This window comes from Lolium perenne, chromosome 7, assembly GCF_019359855.2.
Source record: "Lolium perenne isolate Kyuss_39 chromosome 7, Kyuss_2.0, whole genome shotgun sequence".
NCBI lineage: Eukaryota > Viridiplantae > Streptophyta > Magnoliopsida > Poales > Poaceae > Lolium > Lolium perenne.
Genome location: NC_067250.2, coordinates 54,083,359 through 54,102,773, shown reverse-complemented (window position 1 = coordinate 54,102,773; position 19,415 = coordinate 54,083,359). Strand labels below are relative to the sequence as shown.

At 47.0% G+C, this 19,415-nt stretch overlaps 2 protein-coding genes across 2 annotated transcripts; both read right to left on the bottom strand.

Annotated features, from left to right (window-relative positions):
* Positions 1-2,997: 2,997 nt before the first annotated feature.
* LOC127316034 (cytosolic sulfotransferase 14-like) lies at positions 2,998-3,525 on the bottom strand. The gene has a single exon (XM_051346454.1). The coding sequence runs from the start codon at positions 3,523-3,525 to the stop codon at positions 2,998-3,000; it is 528 nt and encodes a 175-aa protein (XP_051202414.1).
* A 5,116-nt stretch (positions 3,526-8,641) lies between these two features.
* On the bottom strand, positions 8,642-12,312 carry LOC127316035 (uncharacterized). Its single transcript, XM_051346456.1, has 2 exons — positions 10,232-12,312; positions 8,642-10,157 (listed from the first exon to the last, which is right to left on the bottom strand). Exons 1-2 carry the CDS (start codon positions 12,310-12,312, stop codon positions 8,642-8,644), a joined length of 3,597 nt encoding a protein of 1,198 aa, XP_051202416.1.
* Between the last annotated feature and the right edge of the window lie 7,103 nt (positions 12,313-19,415).

The window sequence follows — 19,415 nt, the reverse complement described above, 5'->3', positions numbered from 1 at the left end:
ACGTCCGCAGCGTCTATCCTGACGCAAATGCGGATCAAATATGCGTCAGGAATGCGTCTGTGCGGACGCATCCCGTGTCCATTTGCGTCCGTTTCGTCTGCATGCAGTATTGGTCATTTCTAGCCACACAAATAGAATCTTTCCTTCTCCCTTCTCTCTAATCATGCATGTGGCCAAACAAATGCGTCCCTGCCACTGGAGAAGGGGCAGACGCATGCGGACATACAGACGTTTTTTTGTGTCCGTGCGCAACACAAACGGACATAAGGCTGGTGCCAATGCATAGCCTCACTCTCACCCGCCACGTCAGCTTTTTTCCTCACTCTCACCCCACTCTCACCCCACGGTGCCAGTGCACGGGCTATAGTCCCCACTCTCACTTCTCTCTCCTCCACATCAGCTTTTCTCTCTCCTCTACATCAGCATTTCTCTACCCCAACGACCAATCAGAGGGCGCCACCTCAGCCCTTCACTCTCGCCCCGCCTCTCGCCCCCCTCTGCTAGCGCGCCGCCCCGCCTCTCGCCCCGTTGTCGCCCCCAGCGCGGGCGGTAGCCGGGCGGCAGCGGGCGGTACCGCCCGGCGCCAGCCCCAGCGCCCCGCTCTCGCGTCCCGCCCCACTCCCGCTCGCCTCCCGCCCCGCCACGGGCGATAGCGCCCCCGCTATCGACCCCATTGGCACCAGCCTAAATATGCGTCGCCCCGTTGGAGATGCCCTAAAGTCTCTGATTCCCTGCCTCTCGCGGTACTACTTGGAGAACTACTGCTTGACACCCCAAATTAACTCGGCTTGGAGTGCTGGTGGCTCGGCTTGTAGTGCTGGAATTGATTCCAACAGCAGCTCCAGTCTTTTTAAGCACGCCGTACCGCAGCTCCCTCTCACCACCTAATTTCTCTTCCTTTGCTCTTTCTCCATGCACGAGTATGTTTGAACTTTGAAAACACAAACATCACTACATTCCTTTAGTATCTCCAGAGACCCGACTAAATGGATTAAACGTGTCCATTTCTATTTGCACGGATGGAAAGTACGTAGAACCCCAGTCCAGCGGCCCGCCGCAAAGTGATGGGCCACTTCATGCCAATGAATTCGCGGTCCAAATTTAGGGTATGAATGCGTCGGCATAGACACAACATGGACGTATGGCGTGTCGGCGGCCTACCCCTCAGGCCCGCATGGAGGTGGGTGAGCGACCTGCATCGCTTCGACCGTCATTGTTTCCAACCTTGTGCCGCTTCGACGCCCGCCTTACTCCCCCATCTCCGCCGCTTCGGGTGCGCCAGGTCTGGCTAGTCGGCGGCTGGCCTTGTGTGTCGCCATTAATAGCGTCCATGCCGTCCTTTTATAGCCAAGTTCCCGCACACACCCGTGCTTACAAACCGATCACCATTGTCGTTCCATTACCTTCTTGCTCCACATACCACTAGTAGCAAGAATCTCTTGCCTCATCGACGCCATGGACCATGAATGGATGGAGTGACACGGGGCCACCCAACTCGCCAAGTATGGCATCCTCTCGTCGCCAACGTGCCGCCGCCGAAAGGCTTTGGCATTAGCCTAGGTGGGGTTCTCGTGCTGCCTCTACAAAAATGCAAGGAGTTCGACGAGGCATTCTAGATGTGGTAGAAGGAGGTGTTGTGGCTCAACTCACAATACGACGCCGACCGCGTCTAACTGGTAGGCCCGGTTTCACGAGAAACGAGAGGCCGTGTTGAACTACTTCGAAGGCGAGCATCCGCTACTGGAGAAGAACAAGGTCGGGCAGATCATGTTCTAGTCAAGGCTTGGCTGCACGGTGAAGAATGTCATCGATGATGTCCGCCAAGTAGCATTCATACGTGAGGCCACGGTTGCCAGCATCCCTGACCCCGACGATGAAGCATAGGAACTGTCGCCGACACGGGTGCCCGGCGATGAAGAGCCTTCTGGGCTGGGACGCACTATTTTGGGCCTAGCTATTTATATTTCTCATGAATAAAATGTAATCTTTTTTTGAGGTAAGTAAAATGTAATCTTCTTCATAGTGAACTCTATCTATGTTTTCTTCTTCTCCTCAAGCTTGTTTTGTACCTTTACTCATCAGAAATGTGTCGGCCATGGAATAAATGGACACTTATAATTACATATATATTTTTATTTATTTTATAACTAGGTATGCGCCACATCAATTTCAATGAATAGGATTTATATTATTTTTTAAAAGTTAAACCATCTAAGGTTTGACCAAGTGTTTACAAAAAGTAATTAACATGCAAAATAAAAATCAACATCATTAGACACATCATGATATATATTTTCATATGATATCTATAGAATATAATATCCGTCAATAGGTTTTCTCAAAGTTTGGTTTTTTTTATAAAAAAGTATAAGCCTTATTCATTGGAATGGGGTAGTATATCATACTAGCTCGTGTAGTATTGTGGCATCTACTATTTAGTATGACCGTGAGAATATGGATATGATATGGTGAAGGATATCATAGATATGAGGTAGATACTCCCTATGTTCTTATATAAAGGGCCACTATCTAATTTTTTAGATGCCAAGAAAATAATATTAATAAATAAATAACACGATTAATTATGTAAAAATATTTCCATGTTTTAGGCTAATTAAACATGTTGCCTGTAGTGTCTCTCTCCCTATAGTTACATGCAACCTTCAAATTAATCAGCATCATTGTACAAGAGCTAAACCTAATCAATTTTTCTGGGAAAAGGATAATATACGTGGCTATAGAGCTAAACCTTCAAATTAATCAACATCATTGTACAAGAACTAAACCTAATCGGGCCCTGGCCTGTCGGCCGTACGTGACTTCTAATGGCAGGAAGCCACCGATCCAGAGGAAGGAGCGCTCGGCGTCAGACCACCATAGGCCGGACATGACGCAAAACATGTTTAGGCTGCTTATAGTGGAGAATAACTTAGACTAGTAACATGACGCTTATAGTGAAGAGTAACTTAGTCTAGTAACATATGTCATGTTACTAGTCTAGTAACATATGTCACAGTACAGCTCGAAGGCCTCGTGGAACGGCGGCAAGCTGTAGCCAGGGGGAACGGCCTTGGGGATGAAGTGCCAGAAGGAGACGAGCGCGTCCTTGGGGTCCCGGCAGAGGTAGACGACGCGGCAACTTGCCACCGACGGCCGCAGGACCGAGTACGGCGCGTGCACCGCCAGGATGCGGGGCGACGGCATCGCCTCGAGGCCGGGCGGGTCCGCACCACGATAGTTCTGGTAGAGGGAGTGGAGGAACGGGACGAGGTCGTGCGGGCTGGTGCCGAGGAGCGGGTGGCGCGCGTCGTCGGGTGCGTGGCGGCCGCGGTGGGCGACGGAGAAGACGAGGGCCTTGAGCCACGTCGTGCCGGACTTGGGCATGGTGGCGAGTAGGACGTCGGTCGGGCGGGCGACGAACGAGTCGCGCATGGCCAACGTCGGCGCCATCAGGTGCGCCGGGTACCAGAAGCTTGAAAACAAAGTATATGGGTATGTATTTGTATTGGGATGGCGCAGCCTCATGCGCTGGCCTCCTCAGTATATATAGCAGAGATCAGGTTACAACGTACAGAACAAGTAAAGATGAAATCTATCTCTACGATACAGCTGTACATAACAAACTATTCTAGTTCAGATACTAACAACTAGTTAGGTAGTCAATCAACGTAACAGATACGTTGTTTATCATCCTCCCTCAATCTTAACCGGTTCCAAAAGGTTGAGATTGCGTCGACATGACTCAAACGCTGGTAGTGGAAGCGGTTTTGTAAATATGTCAGCCACTTGATCTTTAGAAGAAATGAACTTGATCTGAAGCTGCTTCCGAGCCACCCTTTCTCTAACAAAGTGGAAGTCAACTTCAATATGTTTGGTACGAGCATGAAACACCGGGTTTGATGATAAATATGTAGCTCCAATGTTATCACACCAAAGTATAGGTACTTGATTATGAGAAACACCCAACTCCTTCAGAAGAGACTGTACCCATATGATCTCAGCTGTTGCATTAGCCACTGCCTTGTATTCTGACTCCGTACTAGAACGTGAGACAGTTGCTTGTTTGCGCGCATTCCAGGCGATCAGATTTCCTCCATAAAAGATGGCATATCCCCCTGTTGATCGCCTGTCATCAAGATTCCCTGCCCAGTCTGCATCTGAGAAGGCGGATAGAAGAGTATCAGGCGTGCGATAGAGAGTCAACCCATGGCACACCGTAAGCTTGATAAACCGAAGAATACGCTTGACCGCTGTCCAATGGGGATCACGAGGAGCATGAAGATATTGACACACCTTGTTAACCGCAAATGAAATATCGGGACGAGTCAAGGTGAGATACTGTAGTCCTCCAACAACACTGCGATACCGAGTGGCATCTTCATCAGAAAGAAGAGCACCCTCATGAGCTGAGAGCTTATCAACAACTGTCATAGGGGTGGAAGCAGGGGTGCACTTCAGTAGACCGGCGCGCTGTAAGAGATCCATGGCATATTTCCGCTGAGAAAGAACAAGTCCGGAGGGCTGATGATGAACCTCAATACCAAGAAAGTAGTGAAGAGAACCAAGATCCTTAACAGCAAAGGCAGAGCTCATCGCACGGATCAGAAGGTCTGTGGCTGTAGAAGAGGAGCTAACCACAATAATATCATCAACATAGACTAGGAGAAACATGGTAAGGTCAGCCCTGCGGAGTATGAAGAGTGATGTATCCGCAGTGGAAGCTTGAAACCCAAGAGTGCCAAGTACTGAGCTGAGCCGTGCATGCCAAGCACGAGGTGCCTGTTTGAGACCATAAATGGCCTTCTGAAGGCGACAGAGATAACGAGGCCGAGTAGGATCCTCAAAACCTGGTGGCTGACGCATAAACACCTCCTCCTCAAGAACACCATTAAGAAAAGCATTTTGGATATCAAGCTGTCGAAGATACCAACCACGAGAGACAGCCATGGAGAGAATCAGGCGGATGGTAGTCGGTTTCACAACTGGACTGAAAGTATCCTCATAGTCATAGCCATATCGTTGTCGAAACCCCTTGGCCACAAGGCGAGCTTTATAGCGCTCAATCGAACCATCTGAATTCTTCTTAACCTTGAACACCCATTTGGAGTCAATCACATTTACACCAGGACATGGAGGAACAAGTGTCCAGGTTTTGTTCTTGAGCAATGCTTGATATTCAGCATCCATTGCATTCTTCCAGTGTGTTGTACTGAGAGCATCAGAGAGGTCACGAGGTTCAGAGGAAATCCGATCAGCTGCATGAGCCATGCAGATCGTCGTCCAGGTGACGGTACCGTCCGTCCTCTCCTTCGGCTGGCGAACGCCGTGTTGCAGCCGCGTGACCATGCGAGTGGGCTGTGGAGGTGCTGGGGCGGGCGAGAGAGGCCCAGGCGAGGAAGAGTCCAGTCCAGCTCCGGACAGGTCCAGCTGGCGGGCTACAGGAGGCCCAGAGCCGTGGGCCGAAGAAGTAGTGGACACCCGGGATGGAGTAGATGCGGGCGTAGCCGGCGACAGAGGCTCCAGAACTGGACCCGATCCAGCATGATCTGGCGCTGCACCCGAGGCATGCACGTCGATCGCGCCAGACTGATCGACGTCCAGAAGCTCCAAACGGGCGCCCCGGCCGTTCCCTGCACCATGGTTAGGTAAAAGAAGCAAGGTATTTGCAGCATCATCAAATTGGCCAACACTAGGAGATGAATGACTAAGAGACTCCACGTGGGGTGTGGGTAACTGAGAAAACGGAAAAACTCCTTCATCAAAAACGACATCGCGTGAGATGTAGACTCTGTTGGTAGGCACATGAAGACATTTATAGCCCTTGTGTAAGGAACTGTAGCCTAGGAACACGCATTTTTTGGACCGAAACTCAAGTTTCCTATTGTTGTACGGGCGCAAATGAGGCCAACAGGCACAACCAAACACGCGGAAGAAGGAGTAGTCTGGTGCTTCGCCAAGGAGGCGTTCCAAGGGGGTTTGCATGTTGATGACACGGGTAGGTAATCTATTGATAAGAAAACAAGCCGTGGAAAAAGCGTCACCCCAAAACCGAAAAGGGACAGAGGCATGAGCAAGAAGGGTGAGACCAGTTTCTACAATGTGTCTGTGTTTGCGTTCAGCAGTGCCATTCTGTTGATGTGTATGAGGACATGAAACCCGATGAGAGATGCCAATATTATTGAAAAACTGGTTAAGTTTGATGTACTCTCCTCCCCAATCGGTTTGGACATGAACAATTTTGCGATCAAGGAGACGCTCGACATGACGTTGAAATTGTATGAACACATTGAAGACATCATTTTTGCGCTTAAGAAGATACAACCATGTGAAACGACTATATCCATCAATAAAACTGACATAATATGTGTGTCCACTAACGGATGGTTGGGCAGGACCCCAAACATCTGAATAAATTATTTCAAGAGGTGCTGAAACTACATGTCGAGAAAGAGAAAAAGGTAACTGGTGACTTTTGCCCTGTTGACAAGCGTCACAAATTACATTACTATGCTCATGAGAAGAAGGAAGCTGGCGATGATGCAAAATATGCTGAACTATCGGAGTAGCTGGATGTCCTAGGCGACAGTGCCACTTATCACGTGACACCTTTATTCCACTGAAAACTTGTTTGGCAAGAGACTCGTCGAGGCGGTAGAGACCACCATGACACCGACCACTAAGAAGAATTGCCCCCGTGCGCCGATCCTTAACAAGGAAAAAATTTGGGTGAAATTCAATAAACACTTGGTTGTCTATAGTGAATCTACGTACAGATAGTAGACTGCGAGTAACGGAAGGGACATGTAAAATACCCCTAAGATGTAGGTTGTTTGATGAGGAAACAGGAAGTTGTGAATGGCCAATATGATGTATGTGCATACCATGTCCGTTTGCCGCATGAACTTGGTCGGTGCCGGTGTAGTTTTCCTTCACCGTGAGCTTGTCAAGCTGGTTGGTGAGGTGGTCGGTGGCGCCAGTATCCATGTACCACCCGGAGTCGACGGAGTACGAGCTTGTCTGTCCCGGCGTGGTGGCTGCAGCAACTTGGCGTTCCATGTACCGTCCATCGTTGTCCATGCCGAGGTAATCTTGCTTGAAGCGCTTGAAGCAGCTAGAGGCCTTGTGGCCCGGCTTGTCACATATCTGGCAGATGGGACGGTTGCCACCGCCGCCACCACCGCCAGGACGCGCGCCACGGTCGTTGAAGTAGTTGCCGCGGTCACCGCCGCGGTCACCACCGCGGTCACCGCCGCGATCGCCCTGGCCAGGACGCGAGTTCCCGCCGGAGTTGTATCCTTGCCCAGCCGGTTTGGTGATGTAGGACGGCCGGGGCAGGGCACGCGGGTCCGGGCCCGTGCGGTAGTCCGACCGGAACGCCGGCTTGGAGGAGCCTCCGCCGCTGCGGTAGGAGGCATTGGCGGAGAAGTCGTTGTGACCACCGTGGAGAGTCGCCTTGCGCCGTGCGATCCGCTGCTCTGTGCTCAGTAGCTGGGCGAGCAGATCACGAAGAGGGATCGGAGTAGTCCTCGCCGAGACCACCTCGACCAGGGCATCAAAGTCGTCGTCGAGCCCATTGAGAATGCAGGAGACAAGCTCCTCATGGCGAAGCGGCTGTCCAATAGCGGTTAGTGTATCTGAAAGTGACTTAACCTTATTGAAGTAGACGGTGACGGAGGAGTCGAGCTTCTGCAGTTCATCGATCTGTCGACGCAGCTGCATGTACCGTGCAGTTGACTGTGATGAGAAGCTGGCGGCGAGGGTGGTCCAGGCGTCCTGCGCGGACGCGGCGAACAGGATCAAGCCCTGCACAGCCTCCGTCGACGTGGAGATGATTGCGGACAGAATCGCCGCGTCCTGCTGATGCCACGCCGCGAACTCCGGGTTCCGCAGCTGGCGAGGGGCAGCAGCATCCTCTTGCGCCTTTGGGTTGTCGAGGAACTCGGAAGGACAGGGAAAGGTCCCGTCGATGAAGCCGGTGAGGAGGTGGCTGCGCAGTATAGGCGCGACCTGAGCCCTCCAGTAGAGGTAGTTGTCGTTGCTGAGGCGTGTAGTCACCAGGGGCGCGAAGTTGAAGGGCGCCTGAGTCGAGGGAGAACTTGACGACGATGCGCTGTTGACGAAGACGAGCGAAGGGTTCGGCAGTTGCGTGCCGCCGGAGCCGCTCATTGCCGTTGCGGAGGAAGCCTCGCTGGTAGCAGCAGGCGAGCCCATGACGAACAGGTTGAGATTGGATCTAGAGAGCCTTAAGCTCTGATACCATGAAAACAAAGTATATGGGTATGTATTTGTATTGGGATGGCGCAGCCTCATGCGCTGGCCTCCTCAGTATATATAGCAGAGATCAGGTTACAACGTACAGAACAAGTAAAGATGAAATCTATCTCTACGATACAGCTGTACATAACAAACTATTCTAGTTCAGATACTAACAACTAGTTAGGTAGTCAATCAACGTAACAGATACGTTGTTTATCAAAGCTGCCGTACTTCATGTACGGGGCGCCCCCGAGGCCTGGGCAGGTCGGAAGGGAGGAAGCCTGCGCCTGGTATCTTGCCCAGGCGTCAGCCATAGCCATGCCCTCCTCTTCCTCGCACATCGGGGTCCGTACTTTTTTTTTTTTGATGGGAAATGGCCTTCCATTTACATTTCCAGCACAGCAGAGTCACTGGCTATAATGTCTGAAATACAAATGGGGGCGTAATCCTCCCAGAATGAGTCAGAAGACTCGCTACTCACTCCTATCTTAGCCAGCACATGAGCCGCAGTGTTACATGTACGTCTGGCATAAGAAAACTGAAAAAGAGCAAAGTTCAGAACACATAAGCTTCTAGCTTCCTTCATCAAGACACCAATAGATGATTTGTCATAGTCAGTACTCTTCAAAGCTTGGACCAAATTTGAAGCATCAGACTCGAAGATAATCCTGTTTGCGCCAATTCTAATTGCTCCATTAATAGCGGCAAGACATGCAACCGCTTCAGAGTGCAAAGAATATCTCAAATGCACAGACTTTCCTGACCCAGCAGCAACGAAATCGCCCGCCTGGTCACGAATGATGTAACCCCAACCTCCAGAACCTGTGATATAGTCAAAGGCTCCATCAAAGTTTACCTTCACCTGATTGTCAGGAGGCTTAGCCCATTTGTGTTGGTCAGGAGGCTTGGGTGGAATGGCTGGGAGCTTCATGCTTTTAAAGTCAACCATGTGTTTCTCCACCCGGTGACAAACCTCCAGGGAATTAGCACTAGCATCTCCCGAATTGACCTTGTTCCTAAAACCCCACCATTCCCACATAAGAGTCAGGGCTTTCAATTGCACTTCCGTATCGCACTTCCACAATTCTTCCAACATACTCTGAGCTGAATTGCACGGCAGAAGTAAATCACGTGTATCCGCCAGCCCAAGAGAACTCCAGCATGCCTTGACCATCTTGCATTTCAGAAAAACATGGCCGCCATCCTCGTTTAGCCTGTGACAGACAGGACAAGCCGTGTCCAGATCAACACCAAGCCTCTTGATTTTCATTCTGCTTGCCAAACTATTATGAGAGAGACGCCAAACGAAAAATTTTAGCTTGTTGGGAGCTCGCAGATCCCAGATTTTCTTCCAGCTGAATTTAACATCACTATCACCTGTGTTCTCCTTCTCCTTCGAGCAAGCTGTCTCACGGCCATCCCTTCTGTCCCTTAGCATGACTCCCAACTTGTAGGCTGATTTCACAGAAAAAACTCCCTTTGGGTCAAAATGCCAAGCAATATTGTCCTCCATACCATCCCAAATGTTGATTGATAAGATAGCATTTGCATCTTCTGGTTCAAAAAGGTCCATGACTAGCTGCTCGTCCCAACAGCCCGAACTAGGATTAATTAGATCAGTGACCTTAGTGACAATAGACTGGCCACGGATCGTTCTTGGTTTACGAGTGTCACCCGCTGGGATCCAAGGGTCAGCCCAGACCTTGATGTTCGCTCCATCACCCACTCTCCAAACAATCCCTTCTTTCAGCAGAGCAACCCCTTTTAAAATACTTCGCCAAGTGTAAGAGATACCCGGCGAAACAGAAGCATCAAGAATGCTCCCCTCCGGGAAATATTTGGCACGCAACACCCTTCCCACCAGTGATTCAGGGTCCTGCACAGCCTCCACCCTTGACGGGCTAGCATGCCCAGATTGAAAATATGGGGGTCCCTTAAGCCAAGACCGCCTTCGCTTTTCGGTTTTGATAAGCACTGCCAGCCCAGCCAGTGATGTCTTTCCTCCTCTTGATTATTCCACCAGTAGCGGCAGACCATGGAGCAGATCTCGTCGCAAAAAGTTTTCGTTATGTCAAAACATGACATGGCAAAGAGTGGAATAGCTTGTGCAACAGCCTTGACCAAGATCTCCTTTCCTGCCCTTGAAAGGAACTTCTCCTTCCACCCTTGGATCTTCCTCCACACCTTTTCCTTCAGGAAACCAAAAGCCTTGGTCTTGGATCTGCCGAGATGAATTGGAAGACCCAAATACCTTTCGTTGAAAGCCTCGTCACTTATATGGAGAAGCCTCTTAAACCTCCTCTTTGCAGCTTGAGTGGTCCCTTTGCTGAACATAACAGCCGACTTCTCTTTATTTATCATTTGCCCAGACACATCCTCATACAGGGCAAGAATACTTTGGAGTTTTAAAGCACTTGCCTCGTTTACTTTCATGAAAATCAGGGAGTCATCAGCGAAGAACAAGTGATTTATCCTTGGCGCGACAGGGCAGACTTGCACCCCCTGCAAAGAACCATCCAGATCCGCACACTGCAGCAACGCTGAGAGCCCCTCAGCGCAAATGATGAACTGATACGGCGATAAAGGGCATCCCTGCCGCAGGCCCCTTTGAGGAATTATCACATCCGTCAGCCCCGAATTCACCTTCACCCTATAGGTAACAGTGGAGACACAACCCATCACAAGATTCACCCAGGCTTGGGAGAAACCCATCTTTAGCATCATCTTCTCCAAAAAAGACCACTCCACCCTGTCAAACGCCTTGCTCATGTCAAGCTTGACCGCAGCAAGCCCGTCTCTTCCGCCTTTGCGCTGATGCATGAAGTGGGTTGTTTCATACGCAATCAAAATGTTATCAGTGATTAACCTCCCGGGGACAAAAGCGCTCTGACTTTGGGAAATGATGTCAGGCAACACGTCCTTCAATCTGCAAGCGATCACCTTGGTCACAATCTTCATAACCACATTGCAAAGACTGATCAGACGCAAGTCCTTGAGCCTGCCAGGATTATGGACCTTGGGGATAAGCACAATTACTGTCTCATTCCAGCCAATCGGGATTGGCCCACCATTGAGGACACTGAGAACCTCATCTTGAATCTTTCGACCTACCAGGTCCCAAAAGCGCTTATAAAAAACCGCCGGCATGTCGTCAGGGCCTGGGGCCTTCAGATCACCCATTGAGTTCAAAGCATCAAGGATCTCAGCCGTGGAGAAATCCATTTTTAGGAAAGCATTCATTTCAGCCGTGACAACACAGTGAACATTGGACAGAAGCTCAGCCTCCCTCGTCCCTGCACTAGAAGAAAAGAGGTTTGCATAGTAATTAGTTATAAAAGCCCTCAGCTCTTCTTCCCCTTCAACCACACCTCCACCATCATCTTTCAAAGCCTTTATATGATTTAATCTCTTCCGCTCAGAAGCGCAAGCATGGAAAAAGCTTGTGTTTCGGTCCCCATCCTTAAGCCAATGAGCCTGAGCACGTTGCTTCCAGTACAAATTCTTTTGTTCATGCAGCCTTTCAAGCTTGTAACGAAGCAACTGCTCCATCGAGACCTGCTGCTGCAAAATATCCCCCTTCCTACATCTGTTCAGGTCTTTCTTGGCCTTTTTTATTCTGTTTTTTAGGTCCCCCAGAACCTCTTTACTCCAGGAATGGAGTTCAGCACCCACACGCCTTAGTGCCTCCGCCACCGTTGTGTCAGGCGATAGCATGGCCAGGCTCCACGCATTTTTAACCACTTCATCACACTGCTCCTCTTCCAGCCACCTTGCCTCAAACTTCGGCATGGGCACCACTCCTCCGCTCCGATCTCCCTTGTATTCAGGCTCCAACACCACAATCACAGGTCTGTGGTCTGAGTGCCTTGGGTCCCCATTGATTGCCTTGTACGCAGGGTAGTGGGATCTCCACTCAAGATTGGCCACTGCCCGGTCAAGCCTCTCCTTAATATAAGTTTCCGCCCGGTGGCTGTGATTGCGCCAAGTAAAGGGATCCCCAACAAACCCAAGGTCATCCAACTCGCAGAATTCTAAGGCGTTCCTGAACTTTTCCATACTCGCTTGTGTTTTTTCCTGTCCTCCTTGCTTCTCACTCGCGAAGAGGACCTCATTGAAATCACCAAAACACATCCATGGCAGATCTGACCGGCCATGCAAAATGCGCATCAGCTTCCACGTCTTCTCCTTTCCTCCCGATTTAGGTTCCCCGTAGATGCCCGTGAGCCTCCACACAAACCCATCATCCCCAGTGACGTCCGCATCAATGTGAAAACGCGAGAACTCGAGATTATAACATCGCTCCTCCACATGCTCGCGCTGTGGCTCTGCATCAAAGAGGTTGGGGTCCGGAGAGTAAATCTGTCACCCGTGAAAGCATTCTCCACCGACGGTGCCCTAACGCCGAAAAGGCATCTCCAACGCTCCAATGCATTTCGGAAGCCACCCCAAACTAGCCACGCGCATCCGAAATTTGCGCTATGAAGTATCTCTAAGGGCATGTACATTGGTTTAGACGGATGCTGTCTGTAGTACTACTACATGTCATCTATAGATAATGATATAGACAGTGTATACAATAGTCTGTCTGTAAGTTATCTATTTTTAGTCATAGCTATATGTGAGTATAAGTTATAGACACCCTTCATACAACAGTAAAAATGGTGTCTGTAAGCTGTCTGTAAGAAGCCTACAGACTGTCTGTAACTTTACAGACAGCCTCCTTCTCTCTCCTCATTCTCTTTCCTCCACATCACCAAAATCATCTATAATTATCTCTTACAGACAGCTGAGTGATACGTCTCCGACGTATCGATAATTTCTTATGTTCCATGCCACATTATTGATGTTATCTACATGTTTTATGCACACTTTATGTCATATTCGTGCATTTTCTGGAACTAACCTATTAACAAGATGCCGAAGTGCCGATTCTTTGTTTTCTGCTGTTTTTGGTTTCAGAAATCCTAGTAAGGAAATATTCTCGGAATTGGACGAAATCAACGCCCAGGGGCCTATTTTTCCACGAAGCTTCCAGAAGTCCGAAGACGAAACGAAGTGGGGCCACAGGGAGCCCAAACCCTAGGGCGGCGCGGCCCCCCCTTGGCCGCGCCGCCCTGTCATCTGGGGCCCCTGTGCCCCCTCTTGACTTGCCCTTCCGCCTACTTAAAGCCTCCGTGACGAAACCCCCAGTACCGAGAGCCACGATACGGAAAACCTTCCAGAGACGCCGCCAACGCCGATCCCATCTCGGGGGATCCAGGAGATCGCCTCCGGCACCCTGCCGGAGAGGGGAATCATCTCCCGGAGGACTCTACGCCGCCATGGTCGCCTCCGGTGTGATGTGTGAGTAGTCTACCCCTGGACTATGGGTCCATAGCAGTAGCTAGATGGTTGTCTTCTCCCCATTGTGCTATCATTGTCGGATCTTGTGAGCTGCCTAACATGATCAAGATCATCTATCTGTAATTCTATATGTTGCGTTTGTTGGGATCCGATGAATAGAGAATACTTGTTATGTTGATTATCAAAGTTATATCTACGTGTTGTTTATGATCTTGCATGCTTTCCGTTACTAGTAGATGCTCTGGCCAAGTAGATGCTTGTAACTCCAAGAGGGAGTACTTATGCTCGATAGTGGGTTCATGCCTGCATTGACACCGGGACAATGTGATGAAAGTTCTAAGATTGTGTTGTGCTGTTGCCACTAGGGATAAAACATTGATGCTATGTCTAAGGATGTAGTTGTTGATTACATTACGCACCATACTTAATGCAATTGTCTGTTGCTTTGCAACTTAATACTGGAGGGGTTCGGATGATAACCTGAAGGTGGACTTTTTAGGCATAGATGCAGTTGGATGGCGGTCTATGTACTTTGTCGTAATGCCCAATTAAATCTCACTATACTCATCATGATATGTATGTGCATGGTCATGCCCTCTTTATTTGTCAATTGCCCAACTGTAATTTGTTCACCCAACATGCTGTTTGTCTTATGGGAGAGACACCTCTAGTGAACTGTGGACCCCGGTCCAATTCTCTTTACTGAAATACAATCTACTGCAATACTTGTTCTACTGTTTTCTGCAAACAATCATCTTCCACACAATACGGTTAATCCTTTGTTACAGCAAGCCGGTGAGATTGACAACCTCACTGTTTCGTTGGGGCAAAGTACTTTGGTTGTGTTGTGCCGGTTCCACGTTGGCGCCGGAATCCCTGGTGTTGCGCCGCACTACATCCCGCCGCCATCAACCTTCAACGTGCTTCTTGGCTCCTCCTGGTTCGATAAACCTTGGTTTCTTTCTGAGGGAAAACTTGCTGCTGTGCGCATCATACCTTCCTCTTGGGGTTCCCAACGAACGTGTGAGTTACACGCCATCAAGCTCTTTTTCTGGCGCCGTTGCCGGGGAGATCAAGACACGCTGCAAGGGGAGTCTCCACTTCTCAATCTCTTTACTTTGTTTTTGTCTTGCTTAATTTTATTTACTACTTTGTTTGCTGCACTAAATCAAAATACAAAAAAATTAGTTACTTGTTTTACTTTACTTAATATCATGCATGTTTTAATTTCACTAGTTTGGCATAATGGACAAGAATGATCTTCTTATTCTATTTCCTGATTTAAAACATGGATTGTTTGATGCGAAAATTAAAAAACCTATGGAATCTTATTTGCATGCTGGTAGTAATATTAGTATGAACGCTTTGAACACCATTGTTGATAATAATATAGAAAGTTCTAAGCTTGGGGAAGCTGGTTTTCATGATCTTTTTAGTCCCCCAAGCATTGAGGAGAAAATTTTGTTTGATGATACTTTGCCTCCTATTTATGATAATGATATTGGTCATTTAGTACCACCTGTTATGGGGGATAAATTTGATTATGATTACAATATGCCTCCTATATTTGATGATGAGAATAATAATGATAGCTACTTTGTTGAATTTGCTCCCACTATAACTAATAAAATTGATTATGCTTATGTGGAGAGTAATGATACTTTTATGCATGTGAATAAGAATGCTTTATGTGATACTTATATTGTTGAGTTTGTTCATGATGCCTCTGAAAATTATTATGAGAGAGGAAAATATGGTTGCAAAAATTTTCATGTTACTAAAACACCTCTCTATGTGCTGAAATTTTTGAAGCTACACTTGTTTTATCTTCCTATGCTTGTTACTTTGCTCTTCATGAATTTATTTGTGTACAAGATTCCTTTTCATAGGAAGCATGTTAGGCTTAAATTTGTTTTGAATTTGCCTCTTGATGCTCTCTTTTGCTTCAAATACTATTTCTTGCGAGTGCATCATTAAAACTGCTAAGCCCATCTTAATGGCTATAAAGAAAGAACTTCTTGGGAGATAACCCATGTGTTATTTTACTACAGTACTTTGTTTTTATTTTGTGTCTTGGAAGTTGTTTACTACTGTAGCAACCTATCCTTATCTTAGTTTAGTGTTTTGTTGTGCCAAGTAAAGCCGTTGATAGAAAAGTAAGTACTAGATTTGGATTACTGCGCAGTTCCAGATTTCTTTGCTGTCACGAATCTGGGTCTACCTCCCTGTAGGTAGCTCAGAAAATTAAGCCAATTTACTTGCATGATCCTCAGATATGTACGCAACTTTCATTCAATTTGAGCATTTTCATTTGAGCAAGTCTGGTGCCATTTTAAAATTCGTCAATACGAACTGTTCTGTTTTGACAGATTCTGCCTTTTATTTCGCATTGCCTCTTTTGCTATGTTGGATGAATTTCTTTGATCCACTAATGTCCAGTAGCATTATGCAATGTCCAGAAGTGTTAAGAATGATTGTGTCACCTCTGAATATGTTAATTTTTATTGTGCACTAACCCTCTAATGAGTTGTTTCGAGTTTGGTGTGGAGGAAGTTTTCAAGGATCAAGAGAGGAGTATGATGCAACATGATCAAGGAGAGTGAAAGCTCTAAGCTTGGGGATGCCCCGGTGGTTCACCCCTGCATATATTAAGAAGACTCAAGCGTCTAAGCTTGGGGATGCCCAAGGCATCCCCTTCTTCATCGACAACATTATCAGGTTCCTCCCCTGAAACTATATTTTTATTCCATCACATCTTATGTGCTTTTTCTTGGAGCGTCGGTTTGTTTTTGTTTTTTGTTTTGTTTGAATAAAATGGATCCTAGCATTCACTTTATAGGAGAGAGACACGCTCCGCTGTAGCATATGGACAAGTATGTCCTTGGTTTCTACTCATAGTATTCATGGCGAAGTTTCTTCTTCGTTAAATTGTTATATGGTTGGAATTGGAAAATGATACATGTAGTAATTGCTATAAATGTCTTGGGTAATGTGATACTTGGCAATTGTTGTGCTCATGTTTAAGCTCTTGCATCATATGCTTTGCACTCATTAATGAAGAAATACATAGAGCATGCTAAAATTTGGTTTGCATATTTGGTTTCTCTAAGGTCTAGATAATTTCTAGTATTGAGTTTGAACAACAAGGAAGACGGTGTAGAGTCTTATAATGTTTTCAATATGTCTTTTATGTGAGTTTTGCTGCACCGGTTCATCCTTGTGTTTGTTTCAAATAAACCTTGCTAGCCTAAACCTTTGTATCGAGAGGGAATACTTCTCATGCATCCAAAATACTTGAGCCAACCACTATGCCATTTGTGTCCACCATACCTACCTACTACATGGTATTTTCCGCCATTCCAAAGTAAATTGCTTGAGTGCTACCTTTAAAATTCCATCATTCACCTTTGCAATATATAGCTCATGGGACAAATAGCTTAAAAACTATTGTGGTATTGAATATGTAATTATGCACTTTATCTCTTATTAAGTTGCTTGTTGTGCGATAACCATGTTCACTGGGGACGCCATCAACTATTCATTGTTGAATTTCATGTGAGTTGCTATGCATGTCCGTCTTGTCTGAAGTAAGAGAGATCTACCACCTTATGGTTAAGCATGCATATTGTTAGAGAAGAACATTGGGCCGCTAACTAAAGCCATGATCCATGGTGGAAGTTTCAGTTTTGGACATATATCCTCAAATCTCAAATGAGAAAATTATTAATTGTTGTTACATGCTTATGCATAAAAGAGGAGTCCATTATCTGTTGTCTATGTTGTCCCGGTATGGATGTCTAAGTTGAAGAATAATCAATAGCGAGAAATCCAATGCGAGCTTTCTCCTTAGACATTTGTACAGGCGGCATAGAGGTACCCCTTTGTGACACTTGGTTAAAACAGTGCATTGTGATGATCCGGTAGTCCAAGCTAATTAGGACAAGGTGCGGGCACTATTAGTACACTATGCATGAGGCTTGCAACTTATAAGATATAATTTACATGATGCATATGCTTTATTACTACCGTTGACAAAATTGTTTCATGTTTTCAAAATCAAAGCTCTAGCACAAATATAGCAATCGATGCTTTTCCTCTATGGAGGACCATTCTTTTACTTTCAATGTTGAGTCAGTTCACCTATTTCTCTCCACCTCAAGAAGCAAACACTTGTGTGAACTGTGCATTGATTCCTACATATTTGCTTATTGCACTTATTATATTACTCTATGTTGACAATATCCATGAGATATACATGTTACAAGTTGAAAGCAACCGCTGAAACTTAATCTTCTTTTGTGTTGCTTCAATGCCTTTACTTTGAATTATTGCTTTATGAGTTAACTCTTATGCAAGACTTATTGATGCTTGTCTTGAAGTGCTATTCATGAAAAGTCTTTGCTTTATGATTCACTTGTTTACTCATGTCATATACATTGTTTTGATCGCTGCATTCACTACATATGCTTTACAAATAGTATGATCAAGATTATGATGGCATGTCACTCCGTAAATTATACGTGTTATCGTTTTACCTGCTCGGGACGAGCAGAACTAAGCTTGGGGATGCTGATACGTCTCCGACGTATCGATAATTTCTTATGTTCCATGCCACATTATTGATGTTATCTACATGTTTTATGCACACTTTATGTCATATTCGTGCATTTTCTGGAACTAACCTATTAACAAGATGCCGAAGTGCCGATTCTTTGTTTTCTGCTGTTTTTGGTTTCAGAAATCCTAGTAAGGAAATATTCTCGGAATTGGACGAAATCAACGCCCAGGGGCCTATTTTTCCACGAAGCTTCCAGAAGTCCGAAGACGAAATGAAGTGGGGCCACAGGGAGCCCAAACCCTAGGGCGGCGCGGCCCCCCCCCTTGGCCGCGCCGCCCTGTCATCTGGGGCCCCTGTGCCCCCTCTTGACTTGCCCTTCCGCCTACTTAAAGCCTCCGTGACGAAACCCCCGGTGCATCGAGAGCCACGATACGGAAAACCTTCCGGAGACGCCGCCAACGCCGATCCCATCTCGGGGGATCCAGAGATCGCCTCCGGCACCCTGCCGGAGAGGGGAATCATCTCCCGGAGGACTCTACGCCGCCATGGTCGCCTCCGGTGTGATGTGTGAGTAGTCTACCCCTGGACTATGGGTCCATAGCAGTAGCTAGATGGTTGTCTTCTTCCCATTGTGCTATCATTGTCGGATCTTGTGAGCTGCCTAACATGATCAAGATCATTTATCTGTAATTCTATATGTTGCGTTTGTTGGGATCCGATGAATAGAGAATACTTGTTATGTTGATTATCAAAGTTATATCTACGTGTTGTTTATGATCTTGCATGCTTTTTGTTACTAGTAGATGCTCTGGCCAAGTAGATGCTTGTAACTCCAAGAGGGAGTACTTATGCTCGATAGTGGGTTCATGCCTGCATTGACACCGGGACAAAGGATGTAAAGTTCTAAGGTTGTGTTGTGTTGTTGCCACTAGGGATAAAACATTGATGCTATGTCTAAGGATGTAGTTGTTGATTACATTACGCACCATACTTAATGCAATTGTCTGTTGCTTTGCAACTTAATACTGGAGGGGGTTCGGATGATAACCTGAAGGTGGACTTTTTAGGCATAGATGCAGTTGGATGGCGGTCTATGTACTTTGTCGTAATGCCCAATTAAATCTCACTATACTCATCATGATATGTATGTGCATGGTCATGCCCTCTTTATTTGTCAATTGCCCAACTGTAATTTGTTCACCCAACATGCTGTTTGTCTTATGGGAGAGACACCTCTAGTGAACTGTGGACCCCGGTC